This window comes from Castor canadensis, chromosome 10, assembly GCF_047511655.1.
Source record: "Castor canadensis chromosome 10, mCasCan1.hap1v2, whole genome shotgun sequence".
In the NCBI taxonomy this organism is placed as follows: domain Eukaryota; kingdom Metazoa; phylum Chordata; class Mammalia; order Rodentia; family Castoridae; genus Castor; species Castor canadensis.
This window is the reverse complement of record NC_133395.1, coordinates 116285843-116304966: the sequence shown is the minus strand read 5'-3', so window position 1 is coordinate 116304966 and position 19124 is coordinate 116285843. Positions and strand designations below refer to the sequence as shown.

The following is a 19124-nucleotide window of genomic DNA, read 5'->3' as shown; positions in this document are numbered from 1 at the left end:
AAGTGTAAGTTCTGCACATTTTTCTTTTTCAATATTGTTCTGGCTATTCTGGGTCTTTTGTTTTTCCATGTAAATTTTAGAATCAGTTTGCTAATCTCTCCAAGAAACTCAGATGGGATTTCAATAGGGATTATCTTGAATATATAACCAAATTTGGGTTGAATTGCCTTCTTAAAAATATTAACTGTGCCGGGCAGCAGTGGCTTATACCTGTCATCCTAGCTACTCAGGAGGCAGAGCTCAGGAGGATCTCGGTTCGAAGCCAGCCTGGGCAAATAGTTTGCAAAGCCCTATCTCAAAAAAACCCATCCCCAAAAAAGGGCTGGTGGAGTGGCTTGAGGTGTAGGCCCTGAGTTCAAACCCCAGTACTGCAAAAAAAAGAAAAAAAAAAATGTTCCAAGCCCATGATTTATTAAGATAATTTTAAATTTTTCTCAGGAATGTTTTGTAGTTTGCAATATACAAGCTTTATACTTCTTTTGTTAAATCTATCCCTTTGTAGTTTATTCTTGTAATGCTTTTATAAATTGAATTATTTTCTTAAATTGTTTTTGGATTTTTATTCCTAGTTTATAGAAGTATGATTAGTTTGTGCATATTGACAGAAATAGAGTTTACTTTTGAATATTGGTCTTGTAACTAGTTTTTCTAGTTTTTGTTGTTGATTTTCCAGGATTTTTATGATAGTAAATCATGTCATCTACAAGGAGAGTTTATTCCTTTTTTATCTGAATAATACTTATTGATTTATTCATTTTCTAATTCATTCATTCTAATTTACCTAGTATCTATTCACCTATATGTTGGCTAAAACCTCTGGTACAATATTGAATAAAAGTCTATGAGAGCAGACATCCTTTTCTTATTCCTTCTCTTAGGGAAATAGCAGTATTTTACCATTAATCGTGTTGGAGGGGTTTTTTTGTTCTTGTTTTTGTGGGACTAGGGTTTGAATTCAGGGCTTTGTACTTCAAAGCAGGTGCTGTATTGCTTGAGCCACACTTCCAGTCCTTTTTGCTCTGGTTATTTTGGAGATGGGGGTCTCAAGGATTTTACCTGGGTTGGCCTCAGACATTGATCCTCTAGATCTCAGTCTCATAAGTAGCAAGGATTATAGGAGTGAGTCACTGCCCCTGGTTAGTTTGTTTTCTTATGATGTCTCTTTCCAGGTAACGTTCTTCGTACTCTGAAAATTCTCCTTTTAAAAACAGGATCTAGGACCAAAAGAGGGAAGGGAACAATTAATTTTTCAAAATGAGGATGAGGGCATATGTAGAACATTAGTTGCACATTATTTTAAGTAGCCTTTCTTAGAAGAGAGATGATGTGCTGTCTCTGATTATTTCTTTCAGCAGTTTTATTTGGATCATTTTATGGATTATCTTTTTCACTACAGGATAGATGATAACCCTTCGTGGTTACTGAAGGATAGATGCTAAAGAATGTGAAATGTTCTGTGTTTGGTCTTTGTTCAGATAATAGAGGGAATAGGTTGTGAGCAAAGGCACTAGAAGTGCTTCAGTGATTTTCAATAAGACCTGTAGTATCTGTTTCAAGAGAAGAATTTTGGTATATTTGTTGTGATACTTTTCCCCATTTCTTTCAAAAATTTTTATTGTAGTAAGGTATGTATAACATAAAATTTACTGTTTTAACTTTTTTTCTTTGGTGGTACTGGGGTTTGAACTTAGCTTTGTGCTTGTTAGGCAAGTGCTCTACCACTTGAGCTCTGTTTCCAACCCATTTTAACTGTTTTTAAGTGTACATAATGTTTTACAACCATCCTGTGTCTAGAATTTTTTCATCATCCCAAACAGAAGCTTTGTACCCATTAAATAATATATTCTTCTCTTCCCCTCAGTCCCTGGTAACCAATTTTCTTTTTTTTTTGGTGGTGGTACAGGGTTTGAACTCAGGGCTTCATGCTTGCTAGGCAGGCACTCTACCACTTGAACCACTGCACCAGCCTGATAACCTCTTTTCTAATTTTTGTCTGTGAGTTTAACTTCTATACACATACTTCATACTAAATGGAATTATACAGTATTTGTCCTTTTGGTATCTGATATTAATACCATGTTTCATAGATGATCCTATGTTAAACATGAGTTAGAATTTCATTCCTTTTTCTAAAATTCTGGTAAAATATATGTAACATAAAATTAGCTATTTTTAAATATACAGTTCAATTGCATACATTCATGTTGTTAAGTGTACTTACCATCACCAGCCCTCCACAGAACTCTTTTCATTCCAAAACTGAAACTCTGTTTCCTTAAACAACAGCTTTCTGTAAACTACCCCCCCAACCATGTTGGTAACCACCATTTTACTTTCTGCCTCTGAGTTTGACTACCACATACAAGTTGAGTCCTACTGTACCTATTCTTTGGCCCATTTCATTTAGCATAATATCCTTAAGATCCATCCATGTTAATAGCATGTACCATCATTTCCTTCCTTTTTCCAAAGCTGAATAAGGGCTGGGAGCATGACTCAATGGTAGAGCACTTAACATCTGTCTCAGACCTGTGGTTGTGGTATGTACTATCACACCTGGTGGCTGTGTATTAAAAATGCAGCATCATGTCATGCTCATTTACTATTCTCCCATGCTTTCAATCTCTTTACATGTCAGGCATCTTTATATTTCTCTGGTTCTGACTATACTTCTCTAGCTTCAGCTCCTGTCTATTCTCTCATCTTTCTATTCCTGCTATCAGAATGTGGTGGTTAAGTGTGACAGCTCTGAAACTGGAATGCCCCATTTAATATTCTAGCTTAAGCATGTTATCAGACTGTCATGGAACAGGTTGTTTCTCTGTGTCTTGTTATGACAGAGCTGACAACGGTTTGAATGGGGCACTCATTAGTCAGAATAGATTATAGCAGTAAATAGCTGGAACTGGTACATCAGTTTTGTTTGTGCCTCAGTTTCTTTGTCTGTGACATGGGAGTCATACTTTTTTTATTGTAAAGATTAAATGCAGTAATTTATGCAATGTTCTTATAGCAGAGACTGGCAAAGAATAGATATTCAGAGAATCATGGCTATTCCTATCCCTGCTACCATTATCTGTAACTTTGTAAGCATCATGTTCTTTGTGCTTCTCGATTTAACTTTTTTACCTAAAAGGTCTTTCACCTTCTTCCCACGGTTAAGTGGAGTGTGTTCGTGTGTGTGTGTGTGTGTGTGTGTGTGTGTGTGTGTGTGTGTGTGTAGTACTGGGGTTTGAACTCAGGGCCTCATATTTGGCTGGGCAGGCACTCTGCCTCTTGAGCCACTCACTCCACCAGCCCCCAGCCATTTTTGCTTTAGATACTTTTCAGATAAGTCTCATATTTATGCCTGGACCACATTCTCCTATTTATGCTTCCTGCATAACTGGTATGACAGGCATTTGCTACTGGGCACAGCTTTTATTAGTTGAGTTGGGGGTTTCCTGAACTTTTTGCCTGGGCTTATCTCAGCCTTTTGAGGAGCTAGTATTACAGGCGTGAGCTACTGTGCCCGGCACAGTTAAGTTTTTATTTCTCTTATAACACTGTTTAAATGTCATCTTCTTGATTCAAAATCCTGAATACTTTTCTTATTTCTGTTTGTCTAGGATACTCTCTGCAGTTACTTTTTCTTAATTTTATCTAGCATGTATACCTTTGTATTGTCATTTCTCTTTGTCATATTTCACCTTGAGACTGAGAGCCCTTTGGTATCTGGACTTAGCTGTTTTATTCCTGTCTGATAAGCACTTTGCATTTACTAATATTTACTGACTTAGTAAAAAAAAGTCTGTAAACACCATAATCCATGATTTTGCTTCTTTATCAAGTATCTGTTTAAAGTTATTATCAGGGAAAGTGACAAATTTCCAGTATAGACTATTTTTTGCCTTTTCTATAAGGTTGAAATTATTTCAGAGTAAAAAGTTTTAAAAATAATCTGTTTTGACATAGTACATACTTTAAAAAGTTTTTAACAATGTAAGATTGTGAGTGAAAATGTTCCAACATTCCTGTGATCCCACCTCATGCATGCTATAATTAGCAGTGTGATCTATGTAATGATTTAAACAAAGATACTTTACATATTTATACTCTTGAATTAGACAAGGTTTAGATTGTCTTTCAGTTATTAGGTTTCTTTACTTTTCTGCAGAGAGAGCAAAGAATGGGAGAAAAAAATCTGGTAAAGTAGGTATGTTCATGACACTTTTTGTAACTTTTGAGGCATTTTGTTTTTTCATGCCTGTTACAAGGGTTGCTTACATGATAACTTCCCTTGACCACAGACCTTGGCTAAAGCATGTACTATACAAGCTGTTCAATACAGCAGCCTTGCCAGGAGTTCTGTCCATCTGTGGCTCAGACCTGTGGTTTTTACACACACTATCACCACTTGGTGGCAATCTAAGTTTCTATAATGCAAATGCAGAATGTGGGGAGATAATAAAAAATAAACAAAACTTTTGAATCTGCACAGTCATTTAGGAATTTCTTTTCCATTTACTCTTCAAGCATAGTTTATTCCTATTTGACATATAAATTTTAAATTACAGATTTATTTAGTAATAATAAATATATACTAATGAAAGACCAAATGTACATTAGTACCTGAATTGTTTCTGTAAAATTATATTACAGTGTTCCCTTTATCCAGTTTTAAAATTACCAAGAATGAACTCTCTTAAGTATTAAATGATGTTAAGAAGAGTTCTTTAGCTGTAACACCGCTAACGGGTTGGAAACCAGGGCCTTGTGTATGCTAGGCAAGTACTCCACTGAGCTACAGCCCCCAGTCCAATTATGAGAATTTTTGTGTTGTTTCCTTCAGGTGAAATTCCTAAACAAGTTAAAGTGAAAAAATTGAAGAACCTAAAGACTTTGGATTCTAAACCTGGTATTGACTTTCATTAATTTTTAAATATATACTTAACTGGGTTGCTGGGTTTTTCTGTTTATCATCTTTTCTTCACTTCTTAGGAGTTTATACTTCTTACAAGCCATATCTGAATAGAGATGAAGAGATCATAAAACAATTACAAAAGGTAATTACTAGCTCATATTATTAATTTACATTTTGTTATTTAGGCACGTAATATTGAGTTAGTATGTACTTTGTGTATGAAATGGAATCTTACTTTTAAATCAAAGCTTCATAAAAATCAAGAAACTAAAGTAACAGCAATATTGGGGGTAAAGCTATAAACTTAGTGCTAATCATTCTAGAGACTTTGGAGTTACAGTGAAAAAGTTACAGATTTTACCATGAGTTACTTTAGCATCTCATAGTAGGAGACAGCATTTGTAAAAATCATGTAAATAGTATTAACAAATATGGAATAAATAACCATTGTCTTCATTGTGAACTGCTATCTAAAGGTGTGGAATGAATGAAGTTCCCTAAGCTACAGGCACTTAGGTTTTGCTCCAAAGATCTTTTAATCTAAATTTATTTTTAAATTGATACATAAAACATAAAAATACATATCAGTGGAAATACTATGATGTTTTATACGTGTATACATTGGTGTAATGTTTAAATCAAGTTAGACATATCTGTCTCCTCAGACGGTCATCATTTCTTTATGGTGAAAGCATTCAAAATCCTGTCTTGTAGCTTTTAAGAAATATACATAATTGTTATCTGTTGTCATTCTACCATACAATACCACACCAGGCCTTTTTGCTCTTACCCTTGGATCACCTATTCTGTCTCCTTGCCCCTTTCTCTTCCCAGCCTCTGTCTAAAGATTCTTTTCATAGGGCATGACATGAACTTCACATTAAATTATTTGAACATGAAGTTTAGGGTATTTTTTTTTTTAAATACCAAGTGTAAATGTCTACAAAGCAGTTGAATGTGGTAATTATCCATTGTTTATATTCCCTGACATAGGTTATCATTGTTTCTGGTTTTTTTTTTTTTTTTTTTTTTTTGTCTTTTCCTTTTTGGTGCTGGGATTGAACCCAGGGCCTCAGGCATCTAGGCAGTCACTCTACCACTGATCTTCATCCTAGTCCAATGGTGTTAACATTTTAAAAGGAACAAAATGAAACAAAAAAACCCCACAAAGAATGGGTGACTACCCATAAACTGCAAAGCCTGTAATAGTTCCTGTCTGATTCTTCACAGAAAGTTTGCCAATTCCTGTAGTTTTTGGTGCACAGGTTTTGTACAGAGCTAGCTTATTCCTAAGTGTTTTAGGATCATTCAGTGCTAGTATGAATGGTATATTTTAAAATAGCATTTTCATTTGTTTACATTGTTTCCTCTTTTAAGGGTGTCCAACAGAAGCGTCCTTCAGAGGCTCAAAGTGTTATTCTTAGACGCTATTTTTTAGAATTGACACAAAGCTTCATCATTCCACTAGTAAGTAAACAAATACATCTTTGTCTAATTTAATGATTTGTTGAAGGGTATATGAATATTTTTCCCATACTCTAAAACTTACCCTTTTTTTGTGGGCAGAGGGAGGTACTGGGGATTGAACTCAAGGCCTCACACATGTTAGGCAAGTGCTCTACTTCTGAGCCACATCCCCAGCCAGACCTTATTTTTGTTTGTTTGTTTTTGAAGCAGAGTATCCTAAGTAGCCCATTCTGGCCTTCAACTCGTGATCCTCCTGCCTTAGCCTCCCAAATGTTGATATTGCCAGCACCACCACATCTAGCTTAAAAACCTCATCGTCATTCCCCCACACCTCACTGGAACTTGAACTCAGCCTCATCTTAAAACTTTATCTTAAATTGTGTGTTTTACCACTTAGTATGTTTAGTGATTTAGTGATTTAAAAAAGTGCCCTTTACAAGAGACCAGAATTCTTCATTCTCGTGTTAACTGTGCAAGTTTGGTAAGTCAGTTCCTCCCTCTAACCCTTAGTTTGCTTATCTATAACATATGACTGATTCTATTTACCCTTAATTACCTTTTAGGTTTGTTTTGAATGTATTTTTTATTTATTTATTTTTTTGGTGGCACTGGCATTTGAACTCAGGGCCTCACTTGCTATGCAGTGTTCTTACTGCCTGAGCCACTTTGCCAGCCTTATTTTGAATTTAAACTTGATGTCAGTTTTTTTAACTTGGCAAAAACTTACTTTTTTCTATTTCCAGTCTTTTAAAGTAGACAGAGATTTTCTTAGAATAAAGCTGATTTTAAGAACACACAAAGTTGAACACAAATGATATGATTAAATCCAATAATCTAGAGTGCTGAAGAGTAAAAGGTGCCCATTATGTGCCTTATTAATCAGCTCCACAGTAGAGTTTGTAGTTGCTTCTTGGTTACTATTTACTACTTCAGAGCTTTTCATTCTTTTGAAACAAAGTGTTTTAACTGAATTAATGCTAATGTAATTTTAAAAATACTATGTACATCATGTCTAGCATGTTAAAACTATTTATACTAGATACTTAGGATAAATATCCAAGCAAAATTTACTACCAAATTGTTACAGTAGGTATTAATCAGTCTCATATGCTTATTAGTTGATACCATAAGTATAATTACAAACATGGTTTTAGTGTCTGTACTTTTGATTTACTAAAATAGGAATGCAGGATTTGCAGAACAAATAAACACAAGTGGTGCAGCCACTCAAGGATCCTGTTTGGTCTGTAGTTAGCTGTCCAGAGTTCAGATACAAAACTCCACTATGTGAATAGTAAGATCCAATTTTTCATCAAAACATTCTGGTGGGCTGATGGAGTGGCTCAAGTGGTAGAGCACCTGCCTAGCCAGTGTGAGGCCCTGAGGTCAAACTGCGGTATCCCAGGAACAAAAAGAAAAGAAAAGGTGATGATGGAAGTTGTCAAATGCCTTCCAGTATAGATCCCCCAGCCCAGGAAACAGCATAGAAAAGAACAGTAGAGGCAAAGAAAAACCTTTAGAAATTCTGCCCAGAAGATGCCCTTTTCTTCACAGCACTGGTGTTTCAAATAGTGCTGAGGCAGATATTTTCTTGCTGACTTAGCCAATCCCTTATCCAATCTGTTTTTCTTCAAGATGCTCTCAGCTTCTTTCCTTTTTTAAACATCATCATCTTTGGGCTGAGAGCTGTTTTTTCCACACGGACTGTGGGGATCTGTTTCAGAAGCAGTATTAGTATCTTGTGGTGTTAGTGAGCAAGGTGGCTGTCACAGTGAGAATTCTGCATTTATGCTGGGTACCTGATAGTATTTTTTCTATGTTGCCATTATAAACAGAAACAGGCAAGAACACTGCTCCTATCCCATTATTGCTAAAGTTTCATTCTATCCCGGAGCCCTTCAGGTTTCTCTTTTTGCAGCCTGTGGGCCGCTCTGTCATAAGACCCCAGAGAGCAGCTGCAACTGCCTGGTCAGGGTTGGTGCTCAGCTGTGGGCTTTGGGCTTTGGGCTACAGGCTACTGCTGTGCACTCTGCCTTGGCCTGGGTTAGTCTAAGCAGGGACCATGCCTATCATGGGCACTTCTGCTCAGCTAGTCTGATGTAAAATAAAATGTAATCACATTTTGTACCTTAAAAGAAAGTTAAAAGAAACCTAAGGTTTCTTTCTCTGATACTGTTTTCTTTTTTTTTTATTATTGTTTTATTGTTCATATGTGCATACAAGGTTTGGGTCATTTCTCCCCCCTGCCACCCACTTCGCCCCCTCCCTCTCCACCCCACCCCCTCATTACCCAGCAGAAACTATTTTGCCCTTATCTCTAATTTTGTTGAAGAGAGAGTATAAGCAATAATAGGAAGGAACAAGAGTTTTTGCTAGTTGAGATAAGGATAGCTATAAGGGAGTTGACTCACATTAATTTCCTGTGCGTGTGTGTTACCTTCTAGGTTAATTCTTTTTGATCTAACCTTTTCTCTAGTTCCTGGTCCCCTTTTCCTATTGGCCTCAGTTGCTTTTAAGGTATCTGCTTTAGTTTCTTTAGTAAGGGCAACAAATGCTAGCTAATTTTTTAGGTGTCTTACCTATCCTCACCCCTCCCTTGTGTGCTCTCGCTTTTATCATGTGCTCAAAGTCCACTCCCCTTGTTGTGTTTGCCCTTGATCTAATGTCCACATATGAGGGAGAACATACGATTTTTGGTCTTTTGAGCCAGGCTAACCTCACTCAGAATGATGTACTCCAATTCCATCCATTTACCAGTGAATGATAACATTTCGTTCTTCTTCATGGCTACATAAAATTCCACTGTGTATAGATACCACATTTTCTTAATCCATTCATCAGTAGTGAGGCATCTTGGCTGTTTCCATAACTTGGCTATTGTGAATAGTGCCGCAATAAACATGGGTGTGCAGGTGCCTCTGGAGTAACCTGTGTCACATTCTTTTGGGTATATCCCCAAGAGTGGTATTGCTGGATCAAATGGTAGATCAATGTTTAGCTTTTTAAGTAGCCTCCAAATTTTTTCCCAGAGTGGTTGTACTAGTTTACACTCCCACCAACAGTGTAAGAGGGTTCCTTTTTCTCCGCATCCTCGCCAACACCTGTTGTTGGTGGTGTTGCTGATGATGGCTATTCTAACAGGGGTGAGGTGGAATCTTAGCGTGGTTTTAATTTGCATTTCCTTTATTGCTATAGATGGTGAGCATTTTTTCATGTGTTTTTTGGCCATTTGAATTTCTTCTTTTTTTTTAGGTGTCTTACCTATCCTCACCCCTCCCTTGTGTGCTCTCCCTTTTTGAATTTTTTCTTTTGAGAAAGTTCTGTTTAGTTCACTTGCCCATTTCTTTATTGGTTCATTAGTTTTGGGAGAATTTAGTTTTTGATACTGTTTTCTTTTTTTTTTGTTAAATTTTATTATTCATATGTGCATACAAGGCTTGGGTCATTTCTCCCCCCTGCCCCCACCCCCTCCCTTACCACCCACTCCGCCCCCTCCCTCTCCCCCCCCCTCAATACCCAGCAGAAACTATTTTGCCCTTATTTCTAATTTTGTTGTAGAGAGAGTATAAGCAATAATAGGAAGGAACAAGGGTTTTTGCTGGTTGAGATAAGGATAGCTATACAGGGCATTGACTCACATTGATTTCCTGTGCGTGTGTGTTACCTTCTAGGTTAATTCTTTTTGATCTAACCTTTTCTCTAGTTCCTGGTCCCCTTTTCCTATTGGCCTCAGTTGCTTTTAAGGTTGATACTGTTTTCTTAAGCATAGTTTGATAACAAATCCATGAGACTGTAAGTTCCATGATGACAGGGACCATGTGTGTCTTGCTCATTATCATTTCCCTAGTCTCACATTTCATAATACTCAGATATTTATGGAATAAATAATTAAATGATACTATTCTAAGAAATTCACTGGAGTATCATGTAAGCATAAGGCATTATCATTATGTGGTCCTAGTCTGCAGAGGGCGTCATAGATTTTGTGTATTTATTAATATAATCTATGAACACTATATGGAGCAATGTGATCTTTGCCATTTATTTTGCGAAGAAATATTCTTTCTCCATCAGTAGTTGTTAATTTTGTTCCATTTAAACCTGTGTGTCAGGCAGAGGAGGGAATTGAAGCCCTGGGTTTTAACCCCAGCACTGCAAAACACCAACAACTAAATGCTTGTTTAAATAAATGAACTTTATTGTAGTCCTTAAAAGCATGGACTGAAGTCAAATAGGTCTGAATTCAAGTCCAAACTGTGTTCCTTTTGTCAGGTTATTTAACTTTTGAACCTTTGGTTTCCCAGTAATATCTACCACATAGGATGGTTGTAAGTAATTATAAGAGCACATGCATGTAAAATGTTAGGTACATTTTCTGGCACATAGTTATTCAATAAAGTTAATTGTTATCATTAAAAATCTCAGCTGGGGCCAGGCATGGTAGCTCAAGCCTATAATCCCAGCTACTTGGGAAGCAGAGATGGGAAGAATCAGTTCAAGGCCAGCCCACGTAAAAAGTTTGCAAGACCCCATCTCAACCAGTGGCTGAGCCTGTTGGTACATACCTGTCATCCTGGCTGTACAAGGAGTCACAAATAGGAAAGGATCATAGTCCAGGCTGGCCTGGGCAAGATCCTGCCTCTAAAATAACTGATGTAAAAATGGCCAGCAGAGTGGCTCAAGTGGTAAAGTGTGAGGCCTGAGTTCATCTCCCAGAACCATCAATAATAATAATAATAATAATAATAATAATAATGAGCTGGATGTAGTAGTACCTGCTTGTAGCCCCACCTACTTGACAGATGAAGTTGGAGGATCACTTGAGCTCATGAGTTCAAGACCAGCCAGGACAAGATAGCAAAACCCTATCTCAAAAAAAAAAAAAAAATAGTCTCTTGGATTATCCAAGACCTAGTTAAGTTTTGTTGAAAATTTGACTTCCCACTCAACCTAAATTTAGCTATATCAGTTGTGGAAAATGAGGATTTGTTTATGTCCATCGAAAGAGCATAATGAAAAACTTCCTTAGCAGAAAAACTCAGATTCAGTTTTTCCTTCTATATTCACACAACACAGATCACTTTTGTGACTCCAAGAGTAATGTGAATTTCTCCCCGCCAGCAAGCAAGTCATCAGTCTGCATCAGATAACAGCTGGGTGTCCTCTAATTCCATTCTGGTACTATCTATCTGGAGATAGCATCAGATCTCGCTGGCCAAAACTCAATTCTCAAGATTTTCCCCCTTCACTTTAGATGACAGGCAAGCCCCAGGGTTTTTTTTGTTTTGTTTTTTTTAACCTGTGCTTCTGACAGAGGAGCTGTAAATTGGGGTTTCCACAGTCCCCTTCCTAGAGTTCAGTTAGTTTGAGTGGCTCAAAGAACTCAAGATGCTAGCTAGTTTATTATAAAAAAAAAAAACTACAAAGGGTATGAAAAAGAAATGCATTGGGAGAGGTATGGGGCTCCCATGCTTTCTCCAGGTCCACTGCCTTCTAGGAATCTCATGCATTTAGCTATCTGGAAGTTCTCCAAACCCTGTCTTTTGAAATTTTATGGAGATTTCATTGCATAGGCATGAATGAAGCATGAATAACTGTGTCAAAATATGATTGGACCAAAAGGCTATGATCTAGTGCTGACAGACTGGGTAGGAAAAGCCAGTAAAGCCTCTTTGTTCAGATTTTTCAGCATTTCTTCCTTGCAGGTATGGCGTACGACCCTTCTTATATGGGGGTTTTATCATCTACTATGGGACAAGGTAGAGGAGGATTTCTTCATGGGTAGCAGCTACTGGAGGGAGAGACAGGAAGATGACAATTTTATGACTTGCCTTAGGAAAACATAAATTTTAGTTTCTATGGCCTGCCTTAGAGGGAGTTATGAGGTAGGAACTGTGGATAAAGACCAGAAGATAAATTTCAGAATATCACACTAGATACTTTATTGAAGTTAAAGATATCTGGGTAAGAACTCCTAACTTTTATTAATGTTTTTTTCTTGGTTTTAGGAAAGATATGTGGCCAGCTTGATGCCTTTACAGAAAAGTATTTCTCCATGGAAGGTATGAATACATTCAAATAATTTCCTTTTTGAGCTGTGTAACTATAATTATCTTTTTGAATGTGTCTGTTCCTAATTTCTGAATACAGATCTGTCTCGTTTTCTAGAGTCCACCCCAATTAAGGCAGTTCCTTCCTGAAGAGTTTATGAAAACACTTGAGAAAACTGGACCTCAGCTAACTTCTAGAATAAAAGGCGATTGGATTGGACTTTATAAGTTAGTCCCCTCCCCCCCTTTACCCATCTGTGGAGTTTTACTTAAAAAGAAAATAAAACAAAAAAGTAGACTTAAACTTAGATTCTTTTAGAAATTCTATTGTTTGACTTGGTTTTCTGAGCTGTAAGAAAGATACTGTAGAGAAGAAGTCAATCATAATGAAACTTTGCTTTTTTTTTTAATGTAGGCATTTTCTAAAGTCTCCAAATTTTGATGGCTGGTTCAAGGCAAGGCGGAAAGAAATGACCCAAAAATTAGAGGCACTTCATCTAGAAGCTCTTTGTGAAGAGGTTTGAAAACTGTGTGTTTGTGTGATGACTAACAAGTATTGAAACTAAGTTATTCTTAGAGGTTGAAAATAATACTCATATCCACTTCTTTATAAAAAGTAATCATAACTAACTTTCCTAGATCCTGTGTTATTTTTCAGGGATTATATAGGTTCTTTACATGAAGACTCCTTTATAATCTTTACAGTTCATTGAGGTAGGTATGTTTTGTGCATTGTGGAATACCTGTAGCTTACAAGTTAAATCAATTTGCCTCAGTTCACATTGCCACTAAGTAATAGAGTCAGCAGTGTGCTGGAATACAACCTGCTTTGGTCCATAGAGCTAACTTGCACATCTCTTCCCAGTTCTGCATTCAGTGACCTCTAGTTGGTAACTTGAAATCACATGTGGTAGGAATATTATACCACAGAAATTGGCAAATGCTATAAACCAGAGATTTTTTTTTTTTTTTTCTGGAGGATCTTACCAGTATATCCTGGAATTAGGATTTAAATTCCTGCAGTCTAACTTCATCTTGTTTCCAATATGACTTAGTCACCTCTTTCAGTTTGTGTTAACAATTTTTCCATGTGATTGGGCTGAATTTTTTATAATTTATCATCAGCTTATTTTAAATTAAACTACTTGTGAAAACATAAAGGATAGTTTTATTTTGATTTGTATTTAGCTTTACATGTTAAGGTGTGATGGACTTGGTGGCTGTGGCTTTGAGAAAAAGACTATGGTAAAGGGAACTTGAAAGTAAGCCCAAAAGAGCATCTTTGAAAATACAAAGTTTATATCCACTAATATATTTATGTTCAGTTACTTTTATTTATTAGCTAATATTCCTTATAAATTACTCACTGTTGTGGAGGTGATGAGGGTTAATATTGCATTAAGCTGCAGTTTTTGTTTTTCTTGCTTGATATAAAAGGTCCACCTCGGAAAGGAAATACTTTCTCACATTTTATTTTACTTCCAAGTATTAGACAATTGTTCTGACTAATATCTAAAATTACCTTATTAATAATTTCTAGATTATTGTGAGAATTATTCTTGCATTGTAGTGCTATGTCTAAGCTAAATGCCCTGTTTTCTTCTTCCTTCTTGGTCTTTCTTCCCATTGACCTTGCCCATTGAGATAGAGAGTTCTGAATATTATTTTGAGTATGTACTGATCTGGAATTTGCTTATTATTCTAGGACCTGCTTCTCTGGATCCAGAAACACACAGAAGTAGAAACAGTAGACCTTGTATTAAAGTTGAAAAATAAGCTGGTATGTAACCAAAGCAGCTGAGGATTAAATCGACCTTTCTGTGAAGATACTTTCTCTCATTTGAGCTAGTAATCCATTTGTAATTTAAGATAGACCAGTTGATGGTAAATCTGACTAAAAATATTTGATCATTCAAGATCATAATGATGCTATATTATTCTAAAGATATCTACATGGAGTCTAATGAACTCTACAAAAACATTGTTACATGTTATGCCACATAGTATGCTTTATTATTATCTATGAATTTACAGAGAAGTCTTTTATTGAGTTCAGCAATGTATTATTAAAATGGCATATTAGTTGCTTTTTTAGCTTCTGTAAGTTCTAATCTAAGGTTGAAAGTTTCCAAGTTGTTAGACCATTAAAACTGTTTATATACAGAATATGGTATACTAATACAGATTCACTCAATTGCTGCCAAATGTTGTTTATGTAGTTGCAGGCCGACCGAGAGCATTTACCTGTGAAACCTGACACTGTGGAAAAGTTACGGACACATATAGATGCAATTATCTTAGCTTTGCCAGAGGACCTTCAAGGAATACTGCTCAAAACTGGCATGACATGATGGTCACCAGGATTTTCCAAAAAAGGACTGTGCACCATGAAGCATACTGACATTTCAACCAGACAGACAAAGAAGATTTCTCGGTGGTAGCAGAGTGGAAAATAGCCGTGAATGCTAGACACAGGGTGGAAAGACTGTGTTGTATAAATAGACCTTTTTAGTGCATTATTTTTTAAAAAATGGATATCTGTGGTGGTTCCACTTTAATACTGGAACTTCAGAAGGCATTTCTATATTTTTAATCATGTTCTAAAGTGCTCTTAGGAGAGACCTGTGGGGCCATCAGTATAAGTGATTCCAAACTGCAGTGCTGGCATTGCAGGTATTTTTTTAAATTGGTGCTGCTTTGCCCAATCATGTTGAAACTCAGGGGGATGTAAAAATAACGTTCACACTGGCTCTCTTCTTAAGAAGGAGAAGACTGAAGTGTCCAATTTAGTTAGAAGTAACTGATGCTTATGTAGTGCCTTCTGTTGCCTGCATGTTTGCAAGGTCCAGCTGCTGGTCTTGACCTTGGCTTCACCTTACTTGATGATGGTCTATAACTTCGTAAGGCACTGCACTGAGTAATCATTGCTTAAAAATATGTTTCTTCCTGCCCATTGTGTTTATTACTTGGCATGGTGGGTTTTCTTAAACTGCCGTGTAGTTTTCATTTCATTATTTTTTTAACCATTTTCAAAATTTAGTCTTGCCAGCTTCTCCAAAGGCAAGAATACATCTAGTATTAATTGTGAAGTAGTTTGTTTTCTCTTACTGTTTACTATTTGGGCTTATGTAAATGAATTAGCTTAGATTTTTTTTAAGCCATTCTAATTATGAACCTCATAATTAGCTATTTTTTAAGCCGAACTATTCTTACATCAAAGTCATTCATAAACCTTTTATGTGGTAGTTAGTTGAATGATTAGTTTGATTTCCAGCATTATTTGTTGGGTAGTGTTATTTTTCCAAAATTAATGTTTCTCAGAACACACTCTGTTGTCTCATATGACATGGGAACTTTTACCTGAATCACTGTTAAAATTTTTTATTGTTGTTTTTGTTTAATTCTGTTTTGTTTATACTACCTTGTCAAAAATAGAGGAGTATTATTTGGTATAGTAAAATTGTTTGGTTTGTGTTTGAATGAGTGTCCTACAGAAGCCACTATTTAAAATAGGCACACATGATGTAGCACATATGTAAATAGCTGTGTCTTAAGTACCCTCTAAACAACCAAATTTTGTTTTATGTATTTGTAAAAGAAATGGCTTCAGAAACTATCTCTTGTACTCTGTTGATGTAACTCTTTAAGGGCATTCCTGACCCAAGAAAAGCTCCTTGTGTTTGCAACTGTGGTCTAAAACCCAAGTGTGCCCTTTTCTGGATATAGCCTCTTGAAGCATACCTCTAAGTTATAGCAAGAATGTGGCATTTGGAAGAGATCAGTTGCCTCAGATCATATTAGTTATTTTGTGAAACAACAGTTGCCTTTCAGAAAAGGGACACTACTTTTATACGCTAAAGTATTTCATAACTTTCTGGGAAACTTTATTTAGATATAAATGGTCATCTTATTATTTTTCAAAAAGGTGTATTTTAATAATCTCACAATTTATATACAGTTTGTGACCTGAATTTAAAAGTTGTTTGCATCATATCAAGGATCTTTTACATTGTACCACTACATGATTTATCATTTCAAGTTTATTTTGCACAGCAAAGAATAGCATGATAATGGTGTTTTCACACTTACTGTATTTAACTGAAACTTAACACATGTTGAAACCATATAATACCCAGTTTACATTTTAATTTCAAATTATGTACTTGTTAAGAATAACTTAAAGTTGCATTGGAAATCTGCGAAAGACTGGTAATTTAATTTTTTCTGTGATTTTAGGAGTTGTCTTTTTTTTTTTTAGAAGACTTAGTTAATATTCAAACCCTGCCATTTAATGCATTATCTCCACCAGCATCAGAAGGAATCACTGCTTTAAGGGTGTTATGTAATGCCTAGTGCCTTCTATTTACAGTGAAAAAGAGATTTTGTGGAGGCATTTATGGTCATTACCAAAAAATGAATTAAAGGCCTTGGATTTTAAAGCATTTGTATATCTTGTGTTATTTCTGAATGCGTTTAGAGTGCTTGGGAAAGCAAAGGTAATGAAACGTTTACGTTATAAGACTCCTTTTATTTCCTCAGGGTTTTTTTTTTTTTTGATAGCACTGGGGTTTCAACTCAGGGCCTCACGCTTGCCAGGCAGGTGCTCTATCACTTGAACCACTATGCCTTACAGTTTTGGGGTTTTTTCTTTTAAAGAAATTAAAACGAAAATCTTTTTCTGTGTACACAAAAGATGAATAGGTGAATAGTCCAATTTAGTACCAAGTTGATTGAGAAATTTTATATGCTAAGAGTACATAGACTTTCTGAAATATTCTGATGATAGGCATGTGCTTGTAGTCCTAACTACTTGGGGAGTTAAGGCAGATGAACTGCTTGAGCTGGGTTTCAAGATAAGGTCAGGGTTAGTTTTTGGGTTAATAACAGCCTAACCCCACCCCCGCCAAATTTTTTTTTTAAACTTAATTATCTAGGTATCATTAGATTGTCCATTTTAACTCTTTTTTAAAACTTTGAATCTCAAATTGTTCTTTTTTTTTGCTTCCTCTTCCTTTTAAAAACTGGCAAATATATTATGCTCAGTGGTCAGTGGTAGAGCACTTGCCTAACATGCCCAAGGCCTGGGTTCAGTCCCTAGGACTGCCAAAAAGAAAGAAAAAGAGTCTTAAAAATAGCCATTATATTTTTTGAATTTTAACTTGTTTGCTAAAACATATTGGATGTTACTCCTCTTTGAAATTACTGAATAATAACCTTCGATACAAACTGCAAAACATATTAGTACATTTAAAAGAGATTGCACTAAAAATTTTTGGGCTTAAACAGCAGAAATTTTATTGTCTCCTAGTTCTGGAGACTGAAGTCCACTATCAAGGTGCCAGCATGACAAGTAGTATTCTGAGGCTTCTGACTTCGGCTTGTAAAAGGCCATCATAGACGCCACTACAGTTCATCTTGTCTTCACTTGCTCATAACTTAGTTCATTTTATTTTACAGACCTGGATTTTACTTTCTCCTTTTCAGCATACTTTGATATTTTGATAATTTGATATTAGGTCTAATAGAGTAAGCGTTAAGAGTTTGTATCCAGTTGGTATTACTTTTTCTACATAGGTTTGTTAGAATTTACCACTGAGGAGATTTGAATCTGCAGTTGTTGTTCTTTTTGTATGTGTGAGAAGAAAAGTATCAGCATGGTATTTACACTTCCAGTTTTCAAAATAAAGTTATCTATATCTTCTTGAGTGAGCTTTGTTAGTTTGTCTTTCAAGAAATGTGCCCATTTCATCTAAGCTAACACAGTAGGGGTGAAGGTGTCCCTCAGCCTGCCTAGTAAGCAAAGGGCTTGAGTTTGAAACCGAGTACTGGTTTCAAAAAACAAACTAGTGGGCATAAAATTGTTCATAATACTGCCTAATTATTTTTTTAAACATCTGAAGAAACTATAGTGATATAACCCCTCTAATTCCTGACACTGGACGCTTATCATTTTTACAGATCTCAAGAGAACCAGATTTTGGTTCTATTCATTTTCAGTGTTTTTCTGTTTTCTATTGCATAGATGTCTACTCTTTTTCTGACTTTCTACTTACTTTTATTTCAATTTTCTCCCTCTTCTCTCTCTCTCTCTCTTTTTTTTTTTTTTAGTAACTCAAGGCAGGAGTTTGGGTCATTGCAATGAGACTTGTTTTCTAGGCTTTTGTGCTCTAAATGTTCCCTGAAGTACTGCTTTAGCAGCTTTTTATCAATTGTAGTGTGTCCTCTATTTTCATTCAGTTCAAAATACCTTATTTATTTTTTGACTTCTTTGATTCATGAATTGTTTACAAGGGTATTACTTAACTTTCCAAATACTTGAAGATTTTCTAAAAATCTTTTTGTTATTACTTTCTTTTTTATTGGCTTTTGTTTGATATATTTTAGAGGTACTGAGATTTGAACTCGGGGCTTTGTGCCTAATCCACTGCTTGAGCCTTGCCTTCAGCTCTTTTTGCTTTTTGCCCAGGCATGCCTGGACCACGACTCTCCTATTTTATGTTCCCTGTGCTGGATGAAAGGCATCACCACACCTAGATTTTTTTCCACATAGATGGGGGCTCACTGGCTTGGAACTGTGATCTTCCTGATTTCAGTCTCCTGCATAGCTTGGGGTGACAGGCATGCATCACTGCACCCAGCTACATTGCCCGGGATAGAGTCTTGTGAACTATTTGCCTGGGCTGGCTTCAAATTGCTGCCCTTCA

At 36.1% G+C, this 19124-nt stretch overlaps 1 protein-coding gene across 3 annotated transcripts in view; it reads left to right on the top strand.

Annotated features, from left to right (window-relative positions):
• Dennd6a (DENN domain containing 6A) overlaps positions 1-18125 on the top strand; it is a 55347-nt gene extending 37222 nt beyond the window's left edge. For all 3 annotated transcript variants that reach the window (XM_074044023.1, XM_074044022.1, XM_074044021.1), the window contains 8 exons: positions 4832-4897; positions 4981-5045; positions 6281-6370; positions 12379-12432; positions 12539-12648; positions 12836-12938; positions 14126-14200; positions 14640-18125. In XM_074044023.1, the coding sequence (XP_073900124.1) occupies positions 4832-4897; positions 4981-5045; positions 6281-6370; positions 12379-12432; positions 12539-12648; positions 12836-12938; positions 14126-14200; positions 14640-14771 (695 nt within the window). In that variant the 3' untranslated portion in view covers positions 14772-18125. The remainder of the gene's footprint in view (positions 1-4831; positions 4898-4980; positions 5046-6280; positions 6371-12378; positions 12433-12538; positions 12649-12835; positions 12939-14125; positions 14201-14639) is intronic.
• Positions 18126-19124: the final 999 nt, after the last annotated feature.